The sequence below is a fragment of the Ostrea edulis genome, chromosome 2, assembly GCF_947568905.1.
Source record: "Ostrea edulis chromosome 2, xbOstEdul1.1, whole genome shotgun sequence".
Lineage (NCBI taxonomy): Eukaryota > Metazoa > Mollusca > Bivalvia > Ostreida > Ostreidae > Ostrea > Ostrea edulis.
The window spans coordinates 22,074,682-22,102,627 of record NC_079165.1 but is presented as its reverse complement, the minus strand read 5'-3'; the positions used below and the strand labels follow the sequence as shown (position 1 = coordinate 22,102,627).

Below are 27,946 nucleotides of genomic sequence, written 5' to 3'. Positions count from 1 at the left end.
ATTTGGCCTTGTTGGAAAGGTTAGGAATTTTGCTGAAAGTTGATATCTGTCATTATACTGGGGAATTTTTTTTTTTTGAATTAGGAGGGGTTGAAAATGGGTATATTTTCCTCATTTTTGTTGCTTTTTTACTTCCAGGATGGCAGGTGCCTGAGTGTATCTCGACCCATTTCCAGGCTAGCATCAGATGTCATGATGGACCTTTAAAATCTTTCACACGTGTGCTTTCAAGAACCATATACATTATTTTTGAAAATTGGTTGCCATGGTAATAAAATCTGAAAATTAAGACATGGGCTTCTGAAGGCGAATTTTCCTCCATTTCCTGGTAGTTTGTGACCTTTACAACGAAACCACCATCATTTTTATCACTCAGTACAACAGTGTATCACTCTTGTCACCAATGTAGTTTATCGATACTTGTCGTTTTTGCGTGTTATTTGTTTATGTAATACATGTCTCTTGATAAAGACGCGGGTTGCGTCGAAAATTTGAGTTTTAAATAACCAACAGTGTCGTGGCCTTTTCAGTGCTTTTATATATATATATATATATATATATATATATATATATATAAAGCACAAACAAACAATTATAACACCCAACCTTACGTTTACCCCAGGACATATATATATATATATATATATATATATATATATATATATACACACATGTATATATATATAAAGCACAAACAAACAATTATAACACCCAACCTTACGTTTACCCCAGGCCCGTACCCCGACTTTTTCAATTGGGGGGGGGGGGGGGGGTGCATAAATTTACGGCGAGCGGTTTGAGGGCCGCTTAAGGCCCCCAAGCAGAAGCGAAATAGAGAAAAATAAGGGTAAAAATGCTCTATCCTGGATGCAATTTTTGCTTTTTATTTACTTATTTAATACTCATAAATATGAAAGGGGAAACATACTAAAATTGGTCATCGCATAGGCAATATGTATTGAATTTATTTCGTGATATTCCTTACTGTGAAAGTAAAAGCTAGGGATTTTAGAAAATATTTGACTTTAATAGTGCTTGATGATTTACACAGCCGACTTTAATAGTGCTTAATGGTTTTCACAGGGGGGTGCGTTTGCAAGTGAAAATATGTGGATATGATTTTTAAAACGAAGGTCCTGTGTCGCGGCAGGCGTTGGCTTAATAAAGAACCATCACTGCTATGGTCCTGGACCCATATTTACTAAAGTTCGTAGACGTAAACGTAAACGTAGGATTTACGTCTGACTTAAGATTAGAGTTACGTACTCATAAAATGGTATTCACAAAACCGTTCGTAGCCGCAAACGTAACTTACGATGTACGATTGCACTTACGCGTGCGCAGTGGCTATTTTCACTTCGAAGCGTAAAAAGTTTGAATTTGCTCATTTACTTTGAATTCCCTGCGCTACCGCCGCATTATGACGAAAAAGAACACAGAACTTTGTGAGAAAGCAACGAATTTCAACGTATACGTATGCCTGCTAACGGCATGTCGATCAACTGTACCGTTATTCAGTGTTGTTTACAAATCCAAATGGAAGGTTCATCAAATTTAACGCATTTCACTTGTGGAGGGGGATCTGCGATGCTGTAGGTGTTCAAAAAGAAGTCGGCATGGACTGACAAGTAAGTTAAGTTGTTTGTGTAGTAATAACCTTAAATGTTTTACCACTGACTACTCGTCACTAGGCCCCTAAATAATGTTAAATTGACTTCAAGGGGATTCAGTACATGACACACATGGTAAAATCACAGTCCCTTATTCATTTTGTTCTCAACCTATGTAGCTGCTATAATGCCTGGATCTTAATTTCTAAATAGTGAGCACATATACATATGTGTTAGTTATTTACAATTTGATATGTGCCCACTATTAACACATTAAGACACAAGCTCATTTGTGTACATGGTAACTTCAAACTTTTGACAATACCACAATTAAAATTCAAAATTATTTATCCCATTTTTTTAATTTCATGACTGGGACAACATCAAAGCAGTATCATAGCTACCTGTACACAAGTACGCACATGCTTTCACATCATTTCGCAAAAAGAAAAACAAGAATATTGGTGAAAAATGAATCTAAAATATACATTATATATACAGGCACTAATTCTAAAATGTGTGATTTGTACGTGCCCCTCTATTGCATGGTTATAAAATATGAAATTATTATTGTTTTAACAATATATACTCTGGGTGAACAGGTAGATAGGATGAATGGACTTGGTACCAGATGAGAACAGTTACAGTCTCTTTTAGCATCATTTCAATTATATTGCTTGTGCACATCCATACGTGCAAAACTTTCAGAAAATATTGTGAAACAAAATCGCATTCAAATACAGTTGTACAACTGTGTGAAGTCAGTGTTAATTTATTTAATGTAGAATAACATTGACTATATATTAATTGGAGATATTAGGTGTGATATACATGTAACATGCACTAGATATCCAAGTTAGCTGACCTCTTTTATTTTTCAAAGGGTCATAAAGGTGGTCAAGAAATAAATTGCCATCAGACAGCAGCATTCCTTGATTTAGATGCATTTCTCTTCATGTCCTCTCCTGAAAGATTTTCCATGATGCCTCAGGGTTAGGATTGGGATGCAAGATGTACAGTACATATATATGATGTAAGTATATCCACTGTTTGTACACATTTAATCATTTCTGTACTTACAAAGTTTTAAAAAATCCAAAACAAATTATGGTACATGATGTAATGATTTTTGTAATGCATTGATGATTAAATCCTTAGGCAAAGATTTAAGAACATACATTTATGAGTTTTTATGATCAAAGTTTGTCCATTTTGCAAGTTTTGTACCTGTCTGTCTAAGCATATCTTCACCTTTTTGGCAAATAGAAATTTAACCAATCTAAGGACATACACTATGTTTCTTTGAAATTATTTTTTATCTCCTCGATATTAAAAATTCTTGCATGATTTCCAAAATAATAGCTGTAATTTTGTCACCAAAATTTTAAATCAACACTCAATAAAAATTGCTCTATATCATATATTTCTGATCAGTAATAACACATGTATTCAGTTATTTGAAACACCTTTTAATCTCAAAGCAAGCAAATGAATATATGTAATTTTGGTGATTAAATAATCATTATCTTGCAAGCCAATAATTCTTCTTTATATATTTCTTTACACTAAAAGCGGTTATCAAATGTACTTTTATTAGGTCACCTGAGTTTACTCAGGAACCTATTGCAATTAGTTTTCATTCGTCGTGCGTTAACAATTGAACATTTTTAACTTCTTAATAACTACCAGTCCAATTCTTTTCAAATTTGGTATGAAGCATCATTGGGACAAGGGGGACCAATTTTCAAAAATCTTCTTATCAAGAAACACACATATATAAGAAAAACTAAATGCATAGTGATGTAGAGCAGGCAGGCCTCTACCAAAATTGTAAATTTCATGATCCCCGAGGTAGGGGTTTTGACCCCAGGGCGGGGCAAATCTTGTTATATAGTGTTTATGTGTATAAAACACTTAAATTACATCTTCTTTAATGCTATTGATACTAAATTGAAACTAAATGGATAGAGCAGGTAGTCTTTTACCAAAATTGTAAATTTGATTTCCCCCAGAGTAAGGGTTTTGACCCCAGGGTGGGGCCAAACTTAGTATATAGTATTTATGTGTAAGTTTGCTGATACTGTATAAAATATAAATGCAGAAAAGGATGTACAAAAAATGGTGAATTTCACAACCCAGGGTTATGACTTTAAGATGAGTCCAAATTAGTCATATCTTTTAATGTTTTCATGTGAATACACCTATTTAAAGCCTTTCATCAGTGTATGCACTTTGAGGGATGTGAAGTTTTAAGAACACATCTTGTTTTATACTGTTGCTGAACATTAGAATATAATTAGCTTAGATATTTAGAACAGGAAATTTTTTCTAGATTTCATAGTCCATGGAAGTAATGATACTTTTCCACTAGTATTCAGGTGACCGATAAGGCCTGTGGGCCTCTTGTTAGGTTTCTGTTGTTTGTTTTTTTTATTTTACTAAAGAAATATTTTTATTAGTCAGTAATACATATTCCTTTGCCATTGGGAGATTTTGAGAGATAAAAATGGTTGCCATCACTTTCACAGCAAATATGCCCCTTTAAATTTATAATGTTGTACTACCATGTATTATATGTCAGCCTGAGTAGCTTAGTGCAAAGGTACCAGGTTCAATACTCAATTTTGCTAAAGATTTTTCTCACCTTCTTTGCTACAGTAAAATCCCATTCATATACCTTACTGCAGTACATATCAGCTGATTTTACATTTTTACTTGCCACAACCAGGGACTATCAAAATATGTTAACTCTAGACTAATTAAACCTGAGAATTTTGTAGAAAGAAAATAGAATGCAAGTGAATTGTACCTGAAATATCACAAAAATTTATCTTTTATTTATAAACGTGAATGACCTTAACTGAAACTTACCATTCTTGGTTAAAAAGTATTTTTTTCTGGTTTGGAAAGAAGCCAATTTCATTACAAGGGGAATGGTTAATGAAAAAATACTAAAGTTGACCTTGGGGTCATTTGAAATCTTTTTCTTAATATGGGCTCTTGGGTTATAAATCATTAAAATTAGAAATTGTAGATGATACTTAATGATATCTTCCCAGATATGGTGTACGGTAGATAAATATAATGTAAATAAAATCAGTGTTATCACAATTTTACAGTTTATTTAACTAACAATTATGTTGCATGTATTTTTCAAGACTTATGAAATTTGATTGCAGTGTAATGACAGTTGTTTATTTAAATCAGTGTAATACTATTATTTTTCTAGGTCTATGGGTACATTGCTGTAATGGCCTGAAAAATCTTTTGCGAAACCGAGAAATGTTCATCTTCCATTGCCTTGATTGTGTAAAAGGACGAGCAGAGGAATGATTCAAAAATATATGGCAGGATTGAGAATCTAACCCATGACCCGTAGTCTGGTACTCTACCCACTGATCAATCCATGCTGATGGTCCATCTGCTACATTGATGTCATCTTATATATTTATTTATTCATTTATATCATATGGACATTTAAAAATTGACAGTAAAATAAAAAAAAGTTTGATATTCAGCAAAATAAAATTTGTTACAATACATGTTTAAGAAATTAAGTACATGTACATGCATTGTTATGCATAAAATTATGTACATGTAATTATATTTGTTAATAGATAACTTTTTAGATGAATTTTCATGTTGTTATTGATATTGACATGTACATGTATTACTTCCATTTCTAGAATGATTTTAACATCTTGATATTAAAAAGATGACATAATAAATAAATCTTAAATATTTGTCAACAAAGTTGTCTGGTGGGTTAAAATTTGTAAAGAGGAGCATTAGTACATATGTCGGTTTAATGTGAGAAGCCTTCAGAATGAACTTTTATCAGTGAGATTTTTGTAAATTGGGGGGGGGGGGGGATGGGCTTCAACAAAATAATATGTATGTTGAAGGCATCATCCTTGGAGTTTGGTAATATACACTGCAAAGACTTTTACCTAGCTGATCACATATAAAGGTCAATTACATACAAATCATGAATGGTAGAAAGATTCATATATATGCATTATCAATGAAGGTTTGACTCCTGTAAGATTATAGTTAAAGGAAATGGCACTCTGAAAGACTGAAAGTCTACACATGACTACACTAGTAGGCATCACAATTGCTCTCTGAAACAAATTACACAAAATTGTATTCTTGGAATGAAATGCATATCTTTTTTTTTTAAAGAAATATTTATTTAGAGGCTCATTTCCCTGTTGTGTAAGTTACAATGTAACAAATAGTTATTTGGACTACCAATATTTGCTTATAACCACAAAGAAAAGATCACATATCTATAAGTAGAAATGGTTTTTCTATAGCTGTCAATCACCATGTATTCTTGTACACACAGTGACTCTCTTCTTTTCAAATCTAAAACATTGCATGTTTGATTGCATATATATACATTAATTCTACCATGTTTGGAAAATTAAAAAAAATGTATTTCCCTGAAAGATGCTAGACCTACTCTGTATAATAAGATAAATGGCAAATATTCTTTTTTTTTTAAATAACCTGCATGACTAAAATAAAAAGCTTCCCAATTATTTCTAAAGGCAAGGTTAGATCCACCCAGTCTGATTAAAATCAAATTTCGCATTTTGTTCGATATACGGACAGCGACTGTCCGTATATCGAGCGAAGTGAGAAGTTTGATTTTAAATCAGACTGAGATCCGCCACAAGGTAAATTAGATCGGGCTCAAAATTTAGAGAATTGTCACACAATTGCAGATGATCTCAAAGAAAACGATAATCTGAATAAATACAATTAATTTGTGTATTACTAACAAGCTTATATGCATCTAGAGGATTTGTAAGGTCTTTACGCAAGAAATTATCGATAAAAATGACAAGTCGCCATTTGCTTTGTTTATTCTTAAAGTTACGATCAGCTTACGTGTACTAGTATAGCACACGTAGAGTTACGCTTATTTCTGACGTAAATCTACGTCTACAACTGTTAGTGAATACCGTCCCACACGTAAACTTAAGCTACGTCTAGATTTACGCTACGTTTACGTCTACGAACTTTAGTAAATATGGGCCCAGAGCGCTAAGTATAGGTCTAGATTTGTGATACTTCACCTACAGCTGGTGACGTCTCAATATGAGTGAAAAATTCTCGATGAGACATAAAATCATCCATCAATAAACCCATACATTTAGACAGTTATTTCTTAGATACCCACCAAACACCTGGACTTCACAGAGTTCTGCAATGGTGGTGGATTGAGTTCGATCCGCCTTAGGAGGGAGGATTACCCCTTCCCCTCTTTCATTGTAGTAAGTGACGTAGCGTGCATGACGTGTACACAAGTGATCCGATTCAAGTTGTGGCAATGTGTCGTTATTTTTGTAGCACAAGTGGCCCCCGGTGTAGCCATCACATGTAGTGTCTGATACATAGAGAGAAAATCCGGCATTGGACAACACTCTGTTCTGAACTAAAACAGAGAAAAATGTACACCTTAGAAGTATATGATAAAAATAGTCAGGTAAAAGTGCGATAGAGTAGAGAATTTCATAGATTGAACCGTTTTCTTGATATTTTGAGGAAGAATAGTACATCAGTGAAATTTGACAAAAGTGGAGGATATGTACAGCAATATTTTAAAGTTGAAAACTTTCAAATTTACTTCATTTAATAAAAAAAAAAAAATGCGGTTTTAGTAGAAATTAATCTGAAGAAAAAAATTGAAACCCCTGCCGAACTCCACCCCGTGATATTCAGACCGTCAGCCTACACACTAATATACTGAGCTATTTCGCTAGGTAATTTTACAAATGTAAACGGATTAGACAAATATTGCTGATATTTCTGTTTCTATTTATGTTTTCAAAAGACAGTCTGTCATTATAACAATGTAGTACACTCTACAAATTCAATGTTAGAGACCTGTCAAAACCGAATTTGAAAACAACTGAAATCAAGTCGATGGATATATCGTAAGAGAAAGCAATGTTTGTGTAGGAATGGGATTATACTAGTATTTTGTTACCCACCATATCCATCGCTGTCGTTGCGGTAATAGACCCGGATGTCGTGTATGCTTCTTATTTCTCCCAAGTCTACCCTCCACCAGACGATGCTGCTAACATCTGTGCGCGCGCAATTTGTACCGGAAGACGAGAGTATTTGATCTGTGTTGTTGTCTACCGCCCGCATAGGTCCCGCGTCGGCCTGACTGGGCAATGTTGAGCTTTGTTCAGCACTTTTATTCAAAGCCAAATTTTCTGTTAAATGCAATTTAATAAAGAAACTTGTAATATCTTAATAAATTTTTAAAATCTCAATCTAAACTTATGATACGTTAATGAATAATAATGATATGAATAATTATGATTAGAAAATTGATATCATTATCAGATTGAAATATATCTGTGGATATAATCATTAATTAAATTAAAGTTGAATGATCAAAATGCAATGTCATTCCACTTACATCAACTTATCACTTTGTACTACAAATGTAGAATTTTAAAGTTAATTCACTATCATCATAGAATAATAAATACGATATCATGATATTTAAGATAGCGTATACATTATATAGGGCATATCTGAAAAATTCTCATGTTTAATCATGACCTGCATCAATCTCTCACCAGAGGGCGTTACGCTACGCTCCACAATACTTCTGTTATCATCTGAATTACAAGAATTTTGTAAAACAGCGCTAGCGTCTTTGAAAATAAAATAAATCTGCATCATTTTCATAAATAAAACATAAAGTGAAGCTTGCGTAGCGCGCCGTCTGGTGAGAGAAATGATCTGCATATCAGAAAGAGTAGATATTCCAAATCACTAGTTCATAAAAGTCGCAAAAGTGGAAATTGTGTACAGAAGAAGTACGGTATTTGTACTGTATTGTCTATGTATCAGAAGTGAGTAATATAGAACACAAGGTCATTACATGCTCATGGCAAATGACCCTATGACAGACCAACAAATCTTACATATGCCAGAAGAATATAATCTTGATCTAAAATGATTTGCAGTTAGGACAGAGGTTAAGAGAGATAGATAAATTATTATCTCGTGCGAGAAATTTTTGTGATGCCGATGTCGCGAATATTTCTCGCCACGACACAGTCTTTTAATGTCGCTCATATTTTTAAAATAATCTCAGTCGCGAAAATTTTTCGTCGCGAACTAGATTATCACTAGTAAATCGCGAAATAAAATCGTCACGATTAAAGGCGACAAAATCACCCTTTCAAATATAAACTAGTTCTAATTGTAACGGGGACCGTTACATATGTTCCCCAAACCTCCCCCAATTAAAAAGTGATGTCCTTGTGAATCTATAGCAAAAAATCATTTTATTTTAGCCTTTAATTACATGTAGTACGTTCAATATGGTCATTTCAGTACCAGAAAATGAAAGAAAGCGTTGCACGTGCATACACGCGCACGCGTGTATGATTCCGAATTTTTGTTGATGTCGTTCAACAGGCATGTCTATCATATACCCACAGTGTGAATTTCATAACGTTTCCACCAAATACAAGGAAGTTATAGCGATTTTAAAATCGTCCAATCAGAATTCAGCACACGTGCATGCACGTGCTGAGCAGTAATTCTAACCACAGCAATTTGTAAGGAGTACCAAGACACATCTAAACCATTAATATCAATAGAATTTGATGAAAAACAAAAACGTTATCGTCCTTTAAAAATTGAACATTTAAAAAAGTTGCACGCGCATGCGCGTGTGCATTGGCATTTTTTTGTTACAACAATATATAGATACACATATTGTCTAAGTATGCTGTGAATATCATCTCATTCGCTTCATAAATAAGATAGTTACAAACGTTTTAGTATTATCCAATCAAAATGAAGCGCACGTGCATGCGCGTGCAAATTGGTAATTTTGACCATGCAAATCAGTTAAGGGTCTCAATATCTACCTATGATATGAATTTCAAGCCATTTCAATGAACAACAAAAAAGTTAGACTGATTCCAAAGTTAGCGTACAAATTTTGTAATGCGCGTGCACGCGCATGCGTGCGCGTGCTGACAAAATAACTATTATTTTTCATATGTACAAATGATATACTATCATCCTATTTAGGTTTTATATCGCTTCCTTCAATATTCTGATTTTCCATTTTTTGTACCAAAATTGGAATGCATGTGCGCGCGCGTGCATGCACGTGCAAACAAAATGACTATCACTATGCACATCTACAAACGCTATACTATCATCCTGGAAAGTTTCATATCGATCCCTTTTGTAGTTTCTGAGAACACTACCGGACAAAAAAGTACCGGAGAAAAAGAATAATAATAATAACTAGACACGATCTCGTTGCGAGCAACGAGTAGGTCTTCCGTCCGATTTGTTGATGCACTCGGAGTTTAAAAAAAAAAAAAAAGAGACAAATGAGTCCCAATTTAGTTTCCGACTTTAAGACACTGTAGATATAATCAATTTTTCATATCATAAGCTTCTGAAGCAAAGTTGCGGTGAAATTCGTTTGAAATTCGACTCTCCAGGCGAGCCATAAGGCCCTCGGGCCTATTTCTTGATGTCATTTGTTAGCCCTCTATAGACTCAACAACTTTAGTTCTATATGTCTTTACAAAATATTTACCTGTAAAAAGTTATTGAGATCGACCGATATCGACAAGAAATCGACTCTACAGGCGAGCCATTAGGACCATAGGCCTATTTCTTGATATCAATCGATAGATCTCGATAAACTGAACAACTTTTGTTCAATATGTCCTTACAAAATATTTACCAGTTACAAGTTTTTGAAATCGACTGATATCGACAAAAAATCGACTCTACAGGCGAGCCATGAGGCCCACAGACCCATTTTTTGATATTGATCGATAGGTTATGACACATTGAACAACTTTTGTTCAATAATGCTTTTCAAAATATTTGTCGTTTTCAAGATATGAGGCGTCAATTATTTATGATTTTGGCCCTTAAAATCCCTTATTACGTAACATATGACCTACTTTTTGATTTGATAAGAACAAGCTCGTTTAGATGAACATTTCCGCTTCAATGACTTATTGCAAAATATTAATAGTTTCTGAGATATTCTCATAAACCTTTGGACCCTTCTGGGCCCCTAATTTAAAGGGTCAGCCCCTTTTGCTTGATATCGTAAGAAAGGTCATGACATTTCAAACATTTTTTGTTCAACAAGTATTTAGAAATTCTTTACCGTTCTCGAGTTATTTCTAGAAGTAATTTTTAGGGGCCAAACTGTAGCTCCCTAACGGGGCCACATAGGGTAAAAACGAAATATGCATATTGTTCAGATCATCATTCTGAACAACTTTTGTTCTTTATTGCTTTTCAAAATATTTGTCGTTTTCGAGATACAAGGGGTAAAAAATTTATGGTTTTGGCCCTTAAAATCCCTTATTACGTAACATATGACCTAAATTTTTATATGAATAGATTTGGATTGTTGAGATGAACATTTTTTGTTCTTTGACTTATACCAAAATATTAACGATTTTTGAGATATTTGATCTAGACTTTGAGCCCTTCTAGATCCCTAATTGAAGGGGCTAGCCCCTAAATCTTGATATTTTCGAAAAGATCTCGTAAATGTGCACAACTTTTGTTCTACATGTCTTAACAAAATATTTGCAAGAAAAAAGATATTGAAGATCAAAGGTCAAAAATCGCCGAAATCGGCGAAAAATTTTGGCATCCATTTTTTCAGGTCCAGGCGAGCGTTTAGGCAAATCGCCTCCGGTAAAATCGAATCCCCCACAAATCTTCTAAAATGTTTACTCTATCTTGTGTAGAAATTTCAAGACTCTAGCTTCAAAACTAACGGAGGAGATGTGTGGACAACAAGGCCCTTCAAAAAGTCACTAAAAGAGAGATAACTCCTGACCGGAAGTGACGTCAAGCACGAAATTTTGCAAGCAAAGTCTCGTCACCAAAAGACATCTTTCCTGAAAATTTCGTGAAAATCGATCGAGAAATGGCTGAGAAAAACGCGTGTACTACCAAGGAAAATAATAATAATAATAATAATAATAATAATAAAAATAACTAGACACGATCTCGTTGAGAGAAACGAGTAGGTCTTCCGTCCGATTTGTTGATGCACTCGGAGTTAAAAAAAAAAAAGAAAGAAAGACAAATGAGTCCCAATTTAGTTTCCGACTTTAAGACACTTTAGATATAATCAATTTTTCATATCATAAGCTTCTGAAGCAAAGTTGCGGTGAAATTCGTTTGAAATTCGACTCTCCAGGCGAGCCATAAGGCCCGCGGGCCTATTTCTTGATGTCATTTGTTAGCCCTCTATAGACTCAACAACTTTAGTTCTATATCTCTTTACAAAATATTTACCTGTAAAAAGTTATTGAGATCGACCGATATTGACAAAAAATCGACTCTACAGGCGAGCCATTAGGACCATAGGCCTATTTCTTGATATCAATCGATAGATCTCGATAAACTGAACAACTTTTGTTCAATATGTCCTTACAAAATATTTACCAGTTACAAGTTTTTGAAATCGACTGATATCGACAAAAATCGACTCTACAGGCGAGCCATGAGGCCCACAGACCCATTTTTTGATATTGATCGATAGGTTATGACACATTAAACAACTTTTGTTCAATAATGCTTTTCAAAAAATATGTCGTTTTAAAGATATGAGGCGTCAAATATTTACGATTTTGGCCCTTAAAATCTCTAATTACGTAACATATGACCTGCTTTTTGATTTGATAAGATCAAGCTCGTTGAGATGAACATTTCCGCTTCTACAACTTATTATAAAATATTAATAGTTTCTGAGATATTCTCAAAAACATTTGGACCCTTTTGAACCCCTAATTTAAAGGGCCAGCCCGTTTTGCTTGATATCGTAAGAAAGGTCATGTCATTTTAAACATTTTTTGCTCAACAAGTATTTATAAATTCTTTACCGTTCTCGAGTTATCTCTACAAGAAATATTTAGGGGCCAAACTGTAGCTCCCTAACGGGGCCACATAGGGAAAAAACGAAATGTACATATTGTTTAGATTATCATTCTGAACAACTTTTGTTCAATAATGCTTTTCAAAATATTTGTCGTTTTCAAGATATGAGGCGTCAATTATTTATGATTTTGGCCCTTAAAATCCCTTATTACGTAACATATGACCTACTTTTTCATTTGATAAGAACAAGCTCGTTTAGATGAACTTTTCCGCTTCAATGACTTATTACAAAATATTAATAGTTTCTGAGATATTCTCATAAACCTTTGGACCCTTCTGGGCCCCTAATTTAAAGGGTCAGCCCCTTTTGCTTGATATCGTAAGAAAGGTCATGACATTTCAAACATTTTTTGTTCAACAAGTATTTAGAAATTCTTTACCGTTCTCGAGTTATTTCTAGAAGTAATTTTTAGGGGCCAAACTGTAGCTCCCTAACGGGGCCACATAGAGTAAAAACGAAATATGCATATTGTTCAGATCATCATTCTGAACAACTTTTGTTCTTTATTGCTTTTCAAAATATTTGTCGTTTTCGAGATACAAGGGGTAAAAAATTTATGGTTTTGGCCCTTAAAATCCCTTATTACGTAACATATGACCTAAATTTTTATATGAATAGATTTGGATTGTTGAGATGAACATTTTTTGTTCTTTGACTTATACCAAAATATTAACGATTTTTGAGATATTTGATCTAGACTTTGAGCCCTTCTAGATCCCTAATTGAAGGGGCTAGCCCCTAAATCTTGATATTTTCGAAAAGATCTCGTAAATGTGCACAACTTTTGTTCTACATGTCTTAACAAAATATTTGCAAGAAAAAAGATATTGAAGATCAAAGGTCAAAAATCGCCGAAATCGGCGAAAAATTTTGGCATCCATTTTTTCAGGTCCAGGCGAGCGTTTAGGCAAATCGCCTCCGGTAAAATCGAATCCCCCACAAATCTTCTAAAATGTTTACTCTATCTTGTGTAGAAATTTCAAGACTCTAGCTTCAAAACTAACGGAGGAGATGTGTGGACAACAAGGCCCTTCAAAAAGTCACTAAAAGAGAGATAACTCCTGACCGGAAGTGACGTCAAGCACGAAATTTTGCAAGCAAAGTCTCGTCACCAAAAGACATCTTTCCTGAAAATTTCGTGAAAATCGATCGAGAAATGGCTGAGAAAAACGCGTGTACTACCAAGGAAAATAATAATAATAATGAAGAAGAAGAACGCGAACAATAATAGTAAGGGCTTCCGCAGGAGACGGAAGACCTTAATAATAATAATGAAGAAGAAGAACGCGAACAATAATAGTAAGGTCTTCCGCAGGAGACGGAATACCTTAATAATAATAATAAGAAACAGAGTAAAAACAATATGTTCCCAAACTTTGTTTGGGGAACATAATAAAGAATTAAATATATGTACAACACTTACCGTATGCACAGCATAGTCTGGAAACCGCAAGGAGACCGACAAAAACACGAACACACGAATACATAGCTCTCACTGACAGTTCTCAATGACAGGGGTCTTAACCAGGACGGAAGAACGTCACGATATTTAAAACAACGTGATCTCCACAGGAAATCGCTTCTTCAGTATACCCACGTACAAGGTTGTTTTTTTTTTTATATTTTAAATACACTTGATATCGAACAATATATTGTAACAAAACTAGTGGTTGTGCTGTATTAAGAAGCGACAGGTAAAGAGTGTATATATATATATATATATATATATATATATATATATATATATATATACATACAAACACTTTGCTGCTAATATTTTGCTTGAGCTCTGTACCTTTGATCAGTTGGACAAAACAACCAAGTCCTTTGCTTTAATTATATAATAATCTATCATGCGTGAAATTTATAAAAGTTGTAACGCGCTTTTGCTTCCCGGTTGCTCAACACACGTCTGGATGGCGGATACACGCCCTTAATAGCTAACTGTGTCCTGGTAATGGACGGCAGGTAAATAATGTATCCAGGTACTGGACAACAAGTAAATAATGTGGCCTGGTACTGAACAACAGGTAGATAATGTGTCCTGGTACTGGACAACAGGTAAATGATGTGTCCTGGTACTCAATAACAGGTAAATTATGTGTCTTGGTAATGGTCCACAGGTATATAAGGTTTCTTGGTATTGGACAACAGGTAAATGATTAGCCCAAGTAATGGAGTAGGAATAAATAAATTTGTCCTGGAAAGGGACAATGACTAAATATATTTGAACTGGTAAATAAGGCACTTAAAACGTAAGGGAACGAGCAGGTGTGTTTTGATAATGTATAAAACAATATAAAATCCCTAATGAACTTTAAAATCACCCGCGTAAGGAAGGTGCAGTCATTTATAGATAGAGTGTACACTGGTAATTAAGGTAAACACTCAATACGGATGCGAAGGGACATCCGGAACTCTCTGTTCAATAAGGTCATTAAAGTGTCGGTGCTGGAGAATATCTATTGAATTATAACTGGTTAATAATCACCTTTTGCACCTTCAAAGGATTTAGGAGAAGTTGTTTCTGAGTCTCTGCGGCTGGGATATTCTGCAAACGATTTCTGCCCCTTCAGAATACATCACGACTTACGATTGACAGAGGCAGCCAATGAGCGAGCGTTTTACAAATAACACCGTGCGCGCTGCGTTTAAACCAAACGTAACGTGGAGGGAAACATCGTATGTAGACATCACAATGATTATTTACGTCTTAAGTAAAACTAATAAACAATCTTTACATCACAATGATTATTTACGTCTTAAGTAAAACTAATAAACAATCTTTACATCACAATGATTATTTACGTCTTAAGTAAAACTAATAAACAATCTTTACATCACAATGATTATTTACGTCTTAAGTAAAACTAATAAACAATCTTTACATCACAGTGATTATTTACGTCTTAAGTAAAACTAATAAACAATCTTTGGCAACAAAAGTTGCAATTACAAACTATCTTGGATATTCAACACCACGATCATCTTTCCGAATTGAATGTAAACAATGGAAATCAACTGTACTTTCACTTTCAATTGTTGTAAATACTTATAAAAGGTACAAGGTTACGCTAATACTTAATAATATGTACTTGTAGTGCAAGGTGAAGATAACGAACAGTGATCAATCTCATAACTCCTATAAGCAATACAAAATAGACAGTTGGGCAAACACGGAGCCCAGGACACACAGTATGAAAAAGTAAAGATTACAAACACTGATCAATCTCATAATTCCTATAAGGAATACAAACACGGACCCCTGGGTATACCAGAGGTGGGATCAAGTGCCAAGGAGGCGATCCCGTTTGATTAGATATTTTAGGAATATATTTTAACTACTTTTCTTTTTATCTAGAACAATACAATGCTTACGAGGGAAAACTACTTTGTAGACACAATGTCCATGGTAACGGAAAATTACATACTTTCGTAAGTCAATGAATTGGTGTATAATTAAGTTCAATGTCCGATTAAATTGAATGTGTTGTATCCATTATATAATTCACATAATATCCAATCAAATTATATATGTATTTTTGTACAAGATTTTGATGACTACTTTGTACCCATTACAGCTATAAATCAGTCTGACTATAATCTTGCATGGGTTAATAAACCAGGAAAAATCATATACACAGATATTTTATATTTGGTGTAAAATGACTGCAATTCACTCTCTCATCATCATTAACTAGTTTGGCGATCCATATAAATACCCAAGTTCAACAGGAGGGCAACAAGCAAAGGGAGAGGCAAAAAGGGGAGGGGAACAGACAAAGGGAGAGGCAAACAGCGGAGGGGAACAGACAAAGGGAGAGGCAAACAGGAGAGGGGAACAGACAAAGGGAGAGGCAAACAGGGGAGGGGAACAGATCTATATGATGATGATAATTATTGTAAAAGTGTTAAGATGACGAGGGTTTTATGATGAAGTAAAGGGGTAACTATGTAAGGAACAGTGACCAGTCTCATAATTCCTATAAAGAATACAAAAGTAAGAGTAGACTAAGCATGTACTCCTGGACACACCAAATCGCATAGGTGAGATCAGGAGCTTAGGAGGGAAATGCATCTCCTGTTGACCGGTGACAACCGCTGTGAGATTTATGTCTTGATCAGGTACATTGTAAAAAGAGTAATCCGTAGTCAAATTCAGTATGCAAAGAACGGTTTAACGACTGGTATGAAACCCGTCATGTAGCTTTCGGTCTGTTCTGATCTGGGATAATGCTATATGTACTTGCATGTTTTTGTGAATGGTATTTTCTTTAAGAATTTGGAAATTTCCACAAAATCGGAAATGAAGACGTAGTTTTGCTTTTATCTACTGTATTGATAGTGAAAGAAAAGATTGCAATCTCTGGTACTTTGTTTCTCTTTGATTTTAGTCGTCTGCGAAAAAGTGCTGTACTGGTAGACAAGAGTTCAATGTTAGGTCCGACTATATAAAAGGGACCATGGAACTTAAGGACGTCTTCACGTAACAAATCAGTGTCACTAACAAGCATCTAATGCATAAAAATAGTTAATGTTAAGCTTTTATCGCAAGATATTCCCATATATTTTCCTGGCAGATTGTCAGAATACCCTTGTCTTTGAAAATATATTCTTCGTTTTTATTTGTTTGTGTGGAATTAGATTTTCGTACTTGAAGATGGGTATACCGAACTGCGTGCATTTTGAATACAAACATCAATCCATAGATTGTGTAGAATAGAATCATGGATTTATCTACCGCTTCCACTTACATGTGAACTTGCTTCTGTTCAAGACAAATATGAACTAGGCAATTGTTTTATTGAGCAAAGGATTCGACTTACAAATTACCAAATATGGCTTAGTCTTGAAAAATACTAGTAAATAAATTTAATAAAAAATGTTCTACACAGCATAGCCTACTAAAATATTATATCATGTCACTTTCAAAAACACAATAATTCCAGTTTACATTAGCAAGGTCCTGATTTAGTTTTTGTTTGTTTTTTTGTTTTATAATAACAATCATCATAATATCTTATGACCTTTACATATGCATATTCTGGGTTTGGAAGGTTAAATCAAAACTTATAGGAAAATGGGTGCTACAATACAAATCGGAACAGTTATACATGTATTTTAGACCGGGTTTTAATTATTAGTAATAAGAAGATCTATGCATGTAAGGTGAAGATAACGAACAGTGATCAATCTCATAACTCCTACAAGCAATATATCATTTCTTGGTATTAATAGCTTTTTCTAGACTGGCAGAAAGCCCCAATAATTAACTCTTGAGTTTGAAAGAAAAAGTGAAGAAAACGAACAGTGATCCATCGCATTAATCCTATAAAAACTAGAGATTGTTTTATGAAAAACAAATGTATCCACAGCTCCTCAAATTGGAAGTGCTCCAAGTGAAACATCCTCCCCTTAATGTACTGCATGGTATGCAGGAGAAAGCATGACCAGGAACATAGACATTATGGACTCCGATAAACCACAATGGAGAAGTGTTCACAAACTATTTTACACCCTCCACCCTTTAGATCCACTATAACTTTAAGGACAACTATTGAATCCTCCTGTCCCTGCAATATGCACATCTGCAAATGGCATTGAAGTATCGTACAAAATTTCAAGTCTATCGGATAAGTCATATAGGGAGAGAAGCGTTCACATGCTATTTTAACATCCTCCACCCTCTTAGATCTACTACAACTTTTAGGAGAATAATTGGATCCTCCTGTCCTGACAATATGCACATCTACAAATGGCAATGAAGCATTGTAGAAAGTTTCAAATCTATCCAATGAGCCATGTAGGAGGAGAAGCGTTCACAATATTTTGTGATAGACGAACAGACGGACAGGAAGTACAAAACAATATGTCTCCCCCTGAAAGAGGGGAGACATAAGTATAAAATTGAGAGTAGGACAAACACGGACAACTGGAAACAGATGGGATCAGATGTCTAGGAGGAATAAGCATCCCCTGTTAACCGATGAAACCCGCCGTAGGCTTTATATCTTGATCTTGAAAATCACCAATGGGTGTGAAACATATAAAAAAGCATTCGACCTAATGTCAGGTTGTATTTGCAAATCAGATCATCATAACGACATTGAATTTGATTTTACGAGTTCTTTATACATGTATCGTCTTATGAATTCTTCATTCCCTTTTCTGATTATCAAGTACATATATTATGAGGAAGCAGGAGCCCAGTTACAATTTTAGCAGCTGTTGTCTACACGGAAACACAGGAAAGTAAAGCATTTGAAACTGATTAGTGGGCGGAACCTCCTTCAACCCTGGATCCTGACTGGTTAATACAATCATGCGGCCATTCTGACCTCCACTTTAGTTTTCTGACGTGGATATTTAACATAGCAGTACCCTGCTGCTATGAGTAGGAGAAGAAGGACTAAACCAGCAACAACTGAGGGTATCACGATGGTGTAGATTTCTGTGTTGTCTGCAAACTCACGATGAATCGTATCATTGTTATGTTCAGCTGTAAAGAGACAAAAGTATACTTGCAATCTTGAAATTCAGTCTTTCTCTCTTGTAGATATGTTATTATCTCTATGCTAGGTGTGTGTGTGTGTGACTCAACATTACATTTGTTGATAAAAATAATGAAGAATTGACGCTTTTAAGAATAGGCAGGACAGCTGACTGAGAAAACAACCTGTCGATGATTTTTTTTCTCATACTTGAGTATATGGGACTGTCAATATAAATCAAATCATGTGGGGTGCACGAGCTTAAAAATCAATCATATTTTTATTTCAAGTGTCTGTCCTTTTAATGTCAGAACTCAAATGATATGCTCGCATTTTTTTGGTAAAGTTTGTACTTGACTTTGACGTCAAAGGCTAAATAAAGAAAACAACTTTGTCATTCATGAAAACAAAACAAAATTTCGCTCAAGCTACAAATACGCCTATCCATTAATACAAAAGTAGTCAAAGAAAGGATTGAAATAAAATAAACCAGGTAAAACAATTTGGCGCATGCAAGATTTGCGCATGACAAATATACATTGCAACTTGAGCAATTCTACATATGGGAGTGACAGGTGTTCTTTTTATTGATCTTAGTAAAGCCTTTGACACTGTAAACCACCAGGTATTGTTACACAAGCTTTCATCATTTGGTATTTGTCAAAATTCTTTTAAATGGTTTCAGTCTTATCTTAGCGGAAGATCACAATGTGTTAGATGGAAAGGTGTTTTGTCAGATGAAAAAGATGTTACAATAGGAGTGCCTCAGGGGTCCATATTGGGTCCATTGTTCTTCATTTTATTTGTTAACGATTATCCTAAATGCCTAAAGCACTCAAATCTCTCTATATATAGATGATACATCTCAGGATGTTTCACATCAATCTATTGATGTTATTGAGCAAACGTTACCTGATGATCTTTTAAACTCTATGATGGAAAGTAATAAACTTACGATGAATTTAGCGAAAACACAATGTATGTTGATTGTCACTGCACAAAAACTCTCAAAGTGTAGAAAAATGTGTATCAAAGTAGGAGATATTGTTTTAGATACTGTTAAAACGGCCAAACTTCTTGGTGTACAAATAGATGAATGTCTAACTTGGTCTGTACACATTGATTCTTTATGCAAGAAACTTTCACAGAAAATAGGAATTTTACGTCGTCTGCAAACTTTTATGTCAAATGGAGCATTATTGAAAATTTATAACACTGTTATATTTCCTCATTTTAATTATTGTTGCACAGTTTGGTGTTCAGCCAAAAACAGGGTTTTTATTGACAGACTTTTTAAGTTACAGAAAAGGGCAGCCAGAATTATATTGAAGGTGAAAGTAACTCTGATATTTTTAGTGTTCTTAAATGGATGCCTGTTCATGATTATTTTGTATATAGAAAACTAGTGCTTACTTTTAAGGTTCTTAAAATAACATGACACCAGAATATATGAACGTTTTTAATTTTGTCAGCCAAGTTAGTTCCAGAACAACAAAAAGTAGCGATAGTGGCATTTTATATTTACCAAAAGTTCGAACTGAATATTATAAACGGTCTTTTAAGGTATCCTCCACAATTTTATGGAATCAGTTGCCCAAGTCTGTCAGAAGCTGTGGTTCTATTACATCTTTTAAATCAGCATATTTGCAGCATTATTTTTCAAATAAGTGATATATAGATATGATGTATATATATATATATATATATATATATATATATATATATATATATATATATATATGTGTATATGTTTATTTTCCCCCCAATGATATCGTGTGTGTGTTTTATGTATATATTTTATATTATGTTATCTATTTTTCTATTCTCTCATTTATCTGTCTGTGAATATGTTTTATACAGGACCACAATGTAAACTAGTCATTTGTACTAATTGTGCTATCTTGTCTAAATAAAAGAATTTATTATTATTATTATTATTATGATCGCTACATGTACATGTATTATGACGTGGAGACTCTGACAAGATTATATTTCAACCACGTGATCATTGTTCTGCCTATCCTTCCGATGGTTGAAAAACGTCATGTAAATTGTAATCCCTATGTAAAATTATAAAACAGTGATAAAACTGATTTCATATTGCTGCAGAATTCTATGGAAACAGTAAATATAAATATACAAGAAAAAAATATATTAACTTGGACAATTATTGCAGAAAAACCTGGCCTTGTAGTCACTACATTCTAGTGGAAAGTTGTCATTGTTGTTGCACACCAGACCTGTCATTACGCTACAAATCTCAACCTCTCCAGATGAATAACTAGGGATATTTCCATCAACCACATGACACTCTACGCCGGTAAAGTTTCCATTTAAGCAGGTGCTTGTTTTTTCGGTGTCCGTTAACTGCTCGTAGTCACCTGTGCTGTTCACTGTAGAAGGGTTATTGTGATTAATCCACGAAGACCAACCCTCATTGTAAGCTCCTGCTAAACAATCATTATGAAATTAACATTATAATACAACTATCAAACAATGGTGAAGGAAATAGTGCAAAAGAATATCCTTCAAAAAGCATAAAAATATTAAGCATGATTACACTACAACCTATCATTGGGTCAAATGCTATGTGGTGTGTTTCATACCAATTGTTAGGCCGTGCTTGGTACACTGATTTTGATTACGGAAATCTCCGTTTACCTGATCAAGATATAGGGCTCACCGGCGAGTGTGACCGGTCAACAGGGGATGCTTACTCCTCCAAGGCACCTGATCCCACCTCTGGTGTGTCCAGGGGTCCGTGTTTTTCCAACTCTTTATTTTGTATTGCTTATAGGAGTTATGATCACTGCTCATCATCTTCACCTTCCATGTAGCTGGTGCAATGAGTTGGTTGTAAAGTGTATCATTACGAAATAAACAATAGTCCCTTGAAGTTATGCCACATCGCTCATCTGATTATTAATGAGTGCATTTACTCCATGTGAAATGGTGTGAATGAGGTGCATTTACTCCGTGTGGAATAGTGTGACCGAGGTGCATTTACTCCATCTGAAATGGTGTGACCGAGGTGCATTTACTCCCTGTGAAATGATGTGAATGAGGTGCATTTACTGCATGTGAAATAGTGTGAATGAGGTGCATTTACTCCATGTGAAATAGTGTGAATGAGGTGCATTTACTCCATGTGAAATAGTGTGAAGGAGGTGCATTTACTCCATGTGAAATAGTGTGACCGAGGTGCATTTACTCCATGTGAAATAGTGTGAACGAGGTGCATTTTCTCCATGTGGAATAATGTGAACGATCCTGAATTTTGACAAAGAGGACTCCTGTGGTTATTGAAAGTAAGATTTCTTTCAAGAGATAATGTACACATTCTGACGTAAGACTTGGAATGCTATTTTGGCCCCGCCCTGGCTGCAGTGTGAACTTGGCGATGTTAATTTAATTTGACTCATCTTACTCATGGGGTTCTGAAGAAGATTTTCATTGAATTATACTGCACATTCATTTGTAAAACTTTTGAGCCTATTTTATGACTCCATCATTGCTTTGATATTTTTGTTTGTTGTTTAACATCCAATTTGAAAATTGTCCACCTTTAAGTGAAGTATCCGAAATGTTTACATATATATATGTATGACGCTTACCAGCGTTTCTTTACGTGCCAGCGTCGGCCGTGACACGGGACCTTCGTTTCTAAAGTCATATAAGAAAGACACGTGATTTTCGCTTCTCATGCCAGGGCGTTTGGCGAAGAAGTAGTCAACGCTAATGTTAAAACTGTAAAGCCGTGCTGAGATCAGGAATCGAACCCAGGCCTATTGGGGAAATCAAAACCGGACCTGTTGGTTAGGAATTGGGCGTCCTAACCGCTGAGCTACCGCGACGTGTGTTTGCTTTGACATTTTGTACCCTGAAACTTAACTGTTTTCATAAGAATATACGTAAAGAACTTTCGTATGCAATTCCTTTCTAAATCTTTAAACACTACTGTGGTCACGCCCTAGCTACGCGTAACCAGGTAAGAAAAACTGATTTCATACTACATGGGGATACTTGTGTTTCCCCCAAAATACTCGTATAACTCAAACATTCCCTATTGTTACCCCGTCCTGGACACTCTCAAAGTTTTTTTTTTATATGACGCTATATATAACTTTGAATCTCTATTGTTGTTGGGAGGGGGATTGTGGTATGATGAAACGTACACCGACATGACAAGAGGATGTTTCAGTCTTTCACAGTTTGATTAGGTCACGAGTTCGAGTTAGCTCGATCGTACCATGACCACGTATAGCATCAGACATAAAACTAAGTATCCAGACATTCGGTATTTAAAAGTGAGAGTCGTGGGTCTTTCGGATTAGACCTTAAAAACCGAGGCTTTGTGTCGTGACAGGCGTTTGCACCATAAAAAACCCTCTACGCTATTACCCTGAGCTCCATACATGGATCTAAATTTGTGTTACTTCGCCTACAACTGATGACGTTTCAATATGATATATATATCAAGTTGATGGGACAGGGGTTTCAACAGTCTCGGTTGAAGTCGGCATTTCGCAAATTATATGGTCGTTATAACGATCTAGTTCGTCAATACAACCTATCATTGGGTCAAATGCTGTCCGACGTGTTTCATACCGATTGTTAGACCGTTTGTAGCACACTGATTTTAACTATGGATAACTCCGTTTATCTGATCAAGATATAGGGCTCACGGCGGGTGTAACTGGTCGACAGGAGTTGCTTACTCCTCCTAGGCACCTGGTCCCACCTCTGGTGTGTCCAGAGGTCCGTGCTTGCCCAACTATCTATTTTGTATTGCTTATAGGAGTTATGAGATTGATCACTGTTCGTTATCTTCCACTCTCATAAACAAACCAATCAAATCGGGTTAAGCACAACATTTGTTTAAAAATTAAGCATGACACATATTAGTAAATTATTCAAGGTGTATATTTCCTAATCATGCATTACAGAATTCCAATTATGCTTGATACACGTTTGCAAGTGATGCAAAACAAATGCTTACTAATCATAAGCATGACACATGTATATTGTATGCCAAATACGTACCTAAAGGTCCTGTTACCAAACAAACAATTTTCTCAAATCAAAACTTACCCCCACATACACGTGAAGCAGAGTGGAGAGTCGTTGCCATCCAAAGGATTATCCAAAGATGTTCCATGATTTCAGCAAAGTGTGAATTACTTTTTTCCCACCTACAAACAATGTATCAAAGAATAAACGATTGTACTAAGAACTAATAAAATAGTTATCATACATTAACTTACATTGTATACTATTTGTCCTTAAATTTTCAGGAGGGTTTGTAGATGCATTGCTACTTAGAAATGTCAAAATTTGAAAATCTGTGTTTTGCCTTTCTGTACATCGTGATTTTGACTACGGATGCGTGAATAATATAGAGTATATAATTAAAAAATTATCTTTATAGATTTTTTCATGAACATATTTTTCATTAACACAAAACACTTTTTGAATACCACAGCCACATTTAGAAACGGGAAAATTGAGTTTTATCTCCACATTAAACCCACCGACTCTCATTTATACCTTATGCCATCCAAGTTGTCATCCACCCCATACTTTCAAAGGTGTGCCCAAGGGTTTGGCCCCGAATCCACTCTACTCTACCTACTTTCCAAGAACAAGAAACAAAAAATCTTCAAAACTAATATAAAAAACAGAGGATATGATCCTTGCAAGGTACAGTTCGCAATTGATGAGATGTCTCGACAGATCCGACATTCCCTCCTCTAGTACAAAGAAAAATCTCAAAATGACAGGGTTCCACAAGTCACTACGTATCATCCCGCCCCAAAGAACCTCAACAGTATTCTGGAAAAAAACACCTGCCTATTCTGTATGCCAACAAACGAATGGCTGATGTTTTCAAGGAACCCTCGATGGCATCCTTCTGACGCCCCAGAAACCTGAAGGACATAGTAGTAAGACTAGACTGGATAACCCTTTAATTAATTGAGGTTTCAAAACATGCTCAGACCTTATATGTCAATTATGCAAATATAGGGCAGACACAGAGGGTTTTAGCAGTCCTGTCATAGTTAGGAAATAATGGCAATCTTTTCCATCAAAATTAATAATTGCAGCTATCTTTTCAGTTGTGATGTCTGCTAGAAACAGTAGGTAGGAGAAACAACAGACCTTCACAGACAGGTCAACAACCACCGGTCCTCTGTCAGAACCGATAAAGATTTGCCAGTAGCTACACAGTTCAATAGCAATAATCACAGATGGGAGGACATGACAGTAGTGGTTATTGATCATGACCCAAGTTGGTCAGATACCGAAAGAAAGCAGAAGGAAAGAATCTGGGTGCACATGTTGAAGTCATTCGAACCTCATGCTATCAACAAACCTACTGACTTCACCAGAATGAATACGGACTAAACCCTTACTAGATTATGAATTTCATCTAGGCCTACTCGTCTGATCATGTCCCTAACACTGGTACTACAGCCATTTCTATGCCCCCCCCCCCCCCCCCACCTTCAAAGAAGAGGGGCATATTGCCTGTCAGTCGGTCGGTCGGTAGATCACATGTCCGCTCAATATCTTGAGAACCATTCACTTGATCGTAATGATATTTCATATGTGGGTTGGTTATGAGTAGAAGAGGACCCCTATTGTTTTTCAGGTCAAAAGGTCAAAGGTCAATCCACTCTGGACATAGGAAAACATTGTCCGCTCAATAATATCTTGAGAACCTTTTGCTTCATAGACATCAAACCTGGTACACTGGTACATCTTCAGAAGAAAATGACCCTTATTGATTTTGAAGTCACATGGTCAAAGATCAAGTGTCAAACTGGACAAAGTAATACACTGACCACTCAATGTATAGAGAACCCTTTGCTTGACAAACATCAAACTTGGTACACGGATTCATATTCAGAAAAAGATTACCCCTATTGATTTCGAGGTCACATGGTCAAAGGTCAAGATCAAACTGGATATAGGAAGACATTGTCCGCTCAATATCGTGAGAACCCTTTGCTTGACAAACATCAAACTTGGTACACTGGTACGTCTGATGGAAAAGATTACCCCTATGGATTTTGAGGTCACATGATCAAAGGCCAAAGGTCAAACTGGACATAGGAATATACTGTCCACTCAATATCTTGAGAACCCTTTGCTTGATAGGCATCAAACTTGGTACATTGGTACATCTTCAGGAGAAGATGATCCCTATTGATTTGGAGGTCACATGGTCAAGGGTTAAACTGGACATAGTAATATATTGTCTCATATATTTTAAGAATTAGTTGCTTGATTGACATCAATCTTGGTACACTGGTACAGCATAAGAAGTAGATGACCCCTATTAATTTTAAAATCACATGGTCAATCCACTATTGATACCGGAAGCTATTGTCTGCTCAATATCTTGAATTGATGATATTACTATGAAATAGATAATGCATGTGTATGTGTAAAACCCATTTATTAGTTTCTGTGATTCTATTTTATTTACAATATTATTTTTTCATTTTACAAATCTATCTAAAGCCCCTTTCAAACATTCACAGATAAGACGCCGGATCATCCCGGATTATCGATTCGTAATGGTCCGTGACAATCCGGCATAACTGTGCACACACCTTATATGCTTCCGGCGTCGCCCAGGACCATTGGCTGGTCAAGCCAAACCGGCAAAAAATTTAACACAAGACATGATCAGTACGGGAATATTTGATGTTGGTTCGACTTCCTAGGCTCCTTATTATTTGTTTTTTGAGTTACTCCCCATTGTTTATTTATTCTTGTTCTTTTAAAATGTATTTTTAAAATTATTATTATTATATACTTTATTCATAGTGTTCAGATGAAGAAATTACAAATGTCCTGTAAATTCGTTTGTAGATTTAATGTACCGGCGACTCTCGATAACTGGAAGTTCAAGGGACCTTGATAAAACTTCGAGAAATCGAGAGTTCGAGAGATCGAAATTCGGAAATTGAAAGTCCGCCGGTATGGTTCAGATTTTACAGTAACCGGAAATGTTTACCAACAAGATCATATGATATCGTTTTGACATGCTTTCCTTCATATTCGTCAGGTAGTTTTATATCAAAATTACAATCCTTATTTTGCATTAATAAAAAACATTTCAAAGTTTATGTATTTATTTTGTCTTTAATTATGCTTATCTAGGCATACAAAACCAAGTTCCGATGAAGCTTTACTATCACAAACAAAACGGAGCACAATGTTATGTCGCTTTACCCAAAGCAAAAATTCTAACGAATGAGTAATACGATGTTTTAGAGTAACTTTACACAAAGAACAAACTCGAGAAATTTAACAGTCTGTAGATCTCTAAATTATGTATAAAACTTATTCTCTTGTTGTCACGTCAAAACAAATTATAGATTTTATTCATAGTCGGATGATATATAATTTTATTCATCACGACTCAAAACCCCAGTGCAAGGTGTAAACTGACCGATTAGCCAATTATATACTCCAGTGTGTGACACAAAGAAGTACGGGCGATGTTTCAACTATGTAAACACCTCTGGCATTCAACAAAATCCAGGTAAGGCCCAAGCGGAAATTATTACTCGCTTGGGTAACGGTGGGTATACGTTACCACCACTTCGAGAGATCGAGAGTGAATACCAATGAAATGTGTTTTACGGGACCCAACTTCACTTCAAGAGATCGAACGTTCGAGAGATCGATAGTAAATTTGCTTTGTTATATAGAGAAAAAAATCGGGACCATGATTTCACTTCGAGAGACCGAGAACTTCGAGAGATCGAAGTTCGAGCCATCGAGAATCACCTGTAGTTTTAGTGCAAGATGTACATTATTGTTTCGTTGTTTTTTCATTCTCT

At 35.3% G+C, this 27,946-nt stretch overlaps 1 protein-coding gene and 1 long non-coding RNA gene across 2 annotated transcripts in view; one reads left to right on the top strand and one right to left on the bottom strand.

Moving 5' to 3' along the window:
- The window catches only part of LOC125682605 (uncharacterized), a 33,852-nt gene extending 19,699 nt beyond the window's left edge, over positions 1 to 14,153 (bottom strand). Inside the window, exons 1-3 of the mRNA XM_048923279.2 lie at positions 14,021 to 14,153; positions 7,616 to 7,846; positions 6,802 to 7,056 (exon numbers count right to left, since the gene is read on the bottom strand). Coding sequence (XP_048779236.1) covers positions 6,802 to 7,056; positions 7,616 to 7,846; positions 14,021 to 14,084 — 550 coding nt within the window. The 5' untranslated portion in view covers positions 14,085 to 14,153. The remainder of the gene's footprint in view (positions 1 to 6,801; positions 7,057 to 7,615; positions 7,847 to 14,020) is intronic.
- On the top strand, positions 815 to 5,363 carry LOC125682611 (uncharacterized). Its single transcript, XR_007372619.2, has 3 exons — positions 815 to 1,628; positions 2,494 to 2,643; positions 4,840 to 5,363. It is a non-coding gene; the product is annotated as an uncharacterized LOC125682611 (long non-coding RNA).
- Positions 14,154 to 27,946: the final 13,793 nt, after the last annotated feature.